The following is a 3403-nucleotide window of genomic DNA, read 5'->3' on the forward strand; positions in this document are numbered from 1 at the left end:
CCCATATTGCAGTTATCCAAGCAGAAGAAGCCTGATTTAGGATTGTTTGATTGTCGGTTGGAAAACGAAAAAGATAGCAAGCAAGGAATAACACACTTGAGTGTAAAACATAGCACTGGGGGGAGTTGAAAAGGGTACCAGATAGCCCTTATTACTTAACGTGTGACAGTGTCAGCGAACAGGAAAAAGATGAAACATGTTTCACTAGGCTGTCATATCGAAAAAAGGGACTGTCTCTAGACAAAGTGATCTATCCGCGGCCACTGTAAAATAATTTTTCCATTTCCGTCTCATTACTTTTCTTAATTAGCAAATTTATTTCCGTTGCAGTTATGACTATTTGAAGATTACTACTGACAAGAAAGAGTCTCTCGGCGTGTACTGTGGTGAGATGACTGGAAAGTCTGTTTCTGTATCTGGAGACCAAGCAATAATAACATTCTTCTCAGATTACATTTTTGTAGGGAGAGGCCGATTTCGGTTATCCTTCACCACTGGTTCACCTGGTAAGAACATATTAGCTGAAGACACCAAAGACATTAAAATTATAACAAATAATAATAAATAAACCGGCAGGAAAGATCATGTTATCACTGTTAATGTTACAACAGCAAAAAGTCGCATGGAAAATACCGTCTAAGAAACAGCTGGGAAGCTGCTTCAGAACTTGCGGAGAATTAACGCGAAATATATGGGGCTAGACAGAAATTCACTCCTAACAACTAAGCAACAACCAGATTTTTGCCCAGGGCTATGGAAATCTTTAGCGGCTATAGTTTATTTGACCTTCTGTAAGTCTAGTTGCTACATCTAGAATTCTTTTTACACTCAGACCACTTCCTTCCTTGCTCAATCATCTTTCAATTTATTGTCAATGTTAAGTCATTTATGAGGACTGTTTGCACTGTTCAGTGATTTATCGTCCTTGTTTTAGCCTCACCAAAGGTTGTGTCCATAGCACCTGTTGTGCGATTGCATCCACACGTCGCACTCGTGTGTACGGCTAACGGAACTCTTCCCATATACATGGCGGTGATAAGAAACTCAACAACTCTGGTAAATACAACAAATACTGCACGCATCCAGATAAAGGAGGAGGGAAACTACACATGCCGAGCAAGAAGCAACTATGGAAACGACGAGAGAAAGTTCATGGTAGTTCTTGACGGTGAGTCATCAATATTGATTTATGCTGCTGATCTCATTTTTAAGTGAATAATCTATGAAAAGTAAAATAGATTACTAACTATTTTAGATGTTCATGGTTTTTCCGGGGTTTTTGGCCAATGGTGCTGATACGAAGGCGACCCCCTTCACTCGAAAAAGAATTGTAATCCTCAAATCTCATCTAGAACGCGATTGTTTCACAGGAGGAAAATACCAATCATATTAAAGTTACGGTGCTATGGGTGAAGTAAAAATCCTCCCCTGATAGTAAATTATCGTGATAAAACTTCTATCCTCTCTATCCAGAGATAATGCCATCATCTTTTGTAAGAGGTTCCAATTCCATGCGTCTTTTCAACCAAGGGAAACAACAGCTCATACTGACAAAACATGCAATTGTTGTGGGCAAACGGGTTCCTCTAGAAATTACTTTATTGTGCTATTTGTGACAGGACTAACACGAGCTCGTAGCAAGTCTCATGCTGTGATGGCTCCACTGATGAGGTAGCTGCGTCGCGATTGGTTGAGAAAAACGAACTTCTAAGAACTCACCTCCCCAGTTCGGTTCGTAAGGTCTCTTTTCCTGGTGGATAAAACAAAAAAAACCTTCCCACCTCGTACCTTACTTCATCATATACCGGGGCGTAACCCTATTTGTGCGAGGCTTTTTTTCGTTTTCCTGGACTGGGAAGCGGAGAGGGCGATTCCACCTTCCCCCCTCCATAAATTTGTAAGTATAAAAGATATGACAGGAAGACTCGGAGGACAGATAGTACGTCTAAAGATGTTTCCTTTGGGGTTCGTGAAGTTTAGACGTCACATGGCGTGGTAATTACGCATGATTGCCAAATGGAGGCAATCTTGGATCTACCATCTTGAATTTGTGCATTTTCCTAAAAATTTAAGAAAGCACCGAAATTGAACGAAAGTTTTCAAAAGCAATAAAGGAACCCTAACATGAGCTAAAACACAAAAGTTACGGTAAGAAAAGTGATTTTTTTTTATTTTTTTTTTTATTTGAAAAGTTCGGGGGACGGGGTAGAATATTGTACCCGCACCGACTTTGAACCTGAATAATTTTAAAATATTTGAACAAAATCCCTGAAACTTTCACGAATGATGTGGTCGATTAATGTTCACAGAACGTAAAATTAAATGTAAGGCTGATCGAACAGCTTAAATAATTTTATTGCCCAATATTTCGGTTAGACAATACTAACCTGTTTCAGGGGCTGCAAAAGCAAAAAGCTTCTTCAGCCCCTGACGAAGGCTAGTATTGTCCAACCGAAATATTGGGCAATAATATTATTTTAGCTGTCCGATCAGCCTTGCATTTAATTTTACATTTTATTCAACATTGCTGAGGCAGAATCCGCCCTAGAAGACAAAAAGAAATGACCGGTCTAGTTGCAAATTTCAATACAAACCTGAAATTTCCCTGCTACGTATTAACATTTGATAAGTTTTACTTTTCACTGTTGTTAACGACTAACGGCGACTGATTCTACTGATACTGTAGCTAGAAATGTTTCTCAATCATACGTGAATAAAACTCTTGCGGAATAGAAAAACATCTATGTATAAATACAACAATGGACAAAGTACGAACCTGACGAATCCGGACACCTAGGAAAAATTGTCACAAGGTCATCATGTGCATGTATTAAAAGGAATGTGAATTAAGGACTTTGTCTCCTAATACCCAGGTATTTTGCACAGGATATGACTATGTGAGATTAGCAGATCTTAGTAAGTGTTATTGACAGTCTAGTTGTCGGAGACTCTGTGGTTCCTTCTAGCTGTGAAGCGATAAAGAATCTTGGTGCATGGTTTGACAGCCATTTTACCATGAATACCCACATATTGAAGATCTGCAAAGCTGGTTTCTACTATCTCCACAATATTAGCCGCATTAGGAAGTTTTTAAGCCGAGAAACCACGGAGACCTTAATACACGCATTCGTCACTAGTCGCTTGGATTATTGCAATTCTCTGTTGTATGGGCTACCAAACAGCCTTGTTTATAAACTACAACGCCTACAGAATTCAGCGGCAAGACTAATTTTTAGAGCTCCTAGATACCGTCATATCACCCCATTATTAACTGAACTTCATTGGCTAAATATTAAACATAGAATTTATTTCAAAATAATTTTAATCACATATAAAGCTCTCCATGGCACCGCCCCAAAATATATACGGGACTTAATCACATTGAAGCCGAACTCCAGTTATG

At 39.0% G+C, this 3403-nt stretch overlaps 1 protein-coding gene across 1 annotated transcript in view; it reads left to right on the forward strand.

Moving 5' to 3' along the window:
• Positions 1-330: 330 nt before the first annotated feature.
• The window catches only part of LOC146460489 (complement C1r subcomponent-like), a gene marked incomplete at its 5' end in the record, with an annotated part of 66420 nt that continues 63347 nt past the window's right edge, over positions 331-3403 (forward strand). Inside the window, 2 exons of the mRNA XM_085088148.1 lie at positions 331-506; positions 935-1168. Of these exons, the coding sequence (XP_084944274.1) occupies positions 331-506; positions 935-1168 (410 nt within the window). The remainder of the gene's footprint in view (positions 507-934; positions 1169-3403) is intronic.

Source organism: Pavona decussata, unplaced genomic scaffold, assembly GCF_977016875.1.
Source record: "Pavona decussata unplaced genomic scaffold, jaPavDecu1.1 SCAFFOLD_212, whole genome shotgun sequence".
NCBI classification, from domain to species: Eukaryota; Metazoa; Cnidaria; class Anthozoa; order Scleractinia; family Agariciidae; genus Pavona; species Pavona decussata.